The 1,086-nt window shown below is 48.3% G+C and overlaps 1 protein-coding gene across 1 annotated transcript in view; it reads right to left on the bottom strand.

Annotated features, from left to right (window-relative positions):
* LOC109957952 (girdin-like) overlaps window positions 1–1,086 on the bottom strand; it is a 24,319-nt gene that overhangs the window by 5,789 nt on the left and 17,444 nt on the right. Inside the window, 4 exon segments of the mRNA XM_020596212.1 lie at window positions 2–68; window positions 247–433; window positions 528–671; window positions 766–1,037. Of these exon segments, the coding sequence (XP_020451868.1) occupies window positions 2–68; window positions 247–433; window positions 528–671; window positions 766–1,037 (670 nt within the window).

Below are 1,086 nucleotides of genomic sequence, written 5' to 3'. Positions count from 1 at the left end.
AGGGTCTCGATCTGACTGAGCAGGTGGTGATTCTCTTCCTCCAGGTTACCTTTCAACTGGCTCAGCAACTAAATGTCACAGTGAAAAGCAGGCATGTATACATACATATAAGCAAAAAGCATATTTTCAAGAAAAAAAACTGCAATACAAACACGTATTAGGCTATTAGTGTTAATGAGAGCTTTTCCATTGTGTGTCAAGGTTAAGAGATGTCCATGTGTCAAGGTTAAGAGGAGATGTCCATACCTCACACTGGCTGCTGAGTTTTGTGGAGGTTATGTCCAGCTCCTGAAACTCCTTTTTGAGCTGAGAAAAGTCAGCCTCCAGCCAAGTGTGCTCCAGCTTGGCCTCATTCAGCTGGCTCTTGAGCTGCTTGTGATCCATTGTCAGCGACTCGTTGTCCTTAAGAAGCTGACGGTACATCTGGTTGAACCTTAAAAAAACATGTACAGTGATGTTTATCCCCCACATCCATGCATCAGTCAAAGTGCAGATTAGTGAGTGTGTGTGCACTTGTGGCACCTCACCAGTCCTTTTCATCACGGAACCTGCAACATTCAGCAGCAGTGCTCCTGTGCTGCTCTTTCTCCAGTGCCATCCTCATCTGCTCCTCCTTCAGGGCTTTCTCCAGGTCTTCAAGCTTGGTCCGCTGCTGCATTAGGCTATTGTATCTAATATATCACCAATACACGTGCAAACACACACGAACACACAAAGATCTCATACCACGAGCTGACAACTGTGGCCGACTCTCCTCTCCCCCACCTGTCCTGCAGCGTGCAATGCTCCAGCTCCAGTGTGCGGTGGGAATTCTTCAAACAGCCGTGCATGCCCATCAGGGCTTCATAATCCATGGCTTCACGCAGAGCTGCCAGCCGTTCATAGTTATGGGATAGCTGCTGGTGGACATTGCGCAGCTCTTCACGCTCCCGTATGGCACTGTCCCGTTCACTTTCTGACCCCAACTTCTGCTGCTGCAGCTGAGAATTCTGGGCCATGAGTGAGGCACTCTCTGAGTTTAGCGTCAATTTCTCCACCTGGAGAAAAAGAAGGCTGCATCATTTGAGAGTTAAGGTAGCATCAGTG

This window comes from Monopterus albus, unplaced genomic scaffold (assembly GCF_001952655.1).
Source record: "Monopterus albus unplaced genomic scaffold, M_albus_1.0 scaffold29.1, whole genome shotgun sequence".
NCBI lineage: Eukaryota > Metazoa > Chordata > Actinopteri > Synbranchiformes > Synbranchidae > Monopterus > Monopterus albus.
This window is presented reverse-complemented; position numbering and strand designations above follow the sequence as displayed.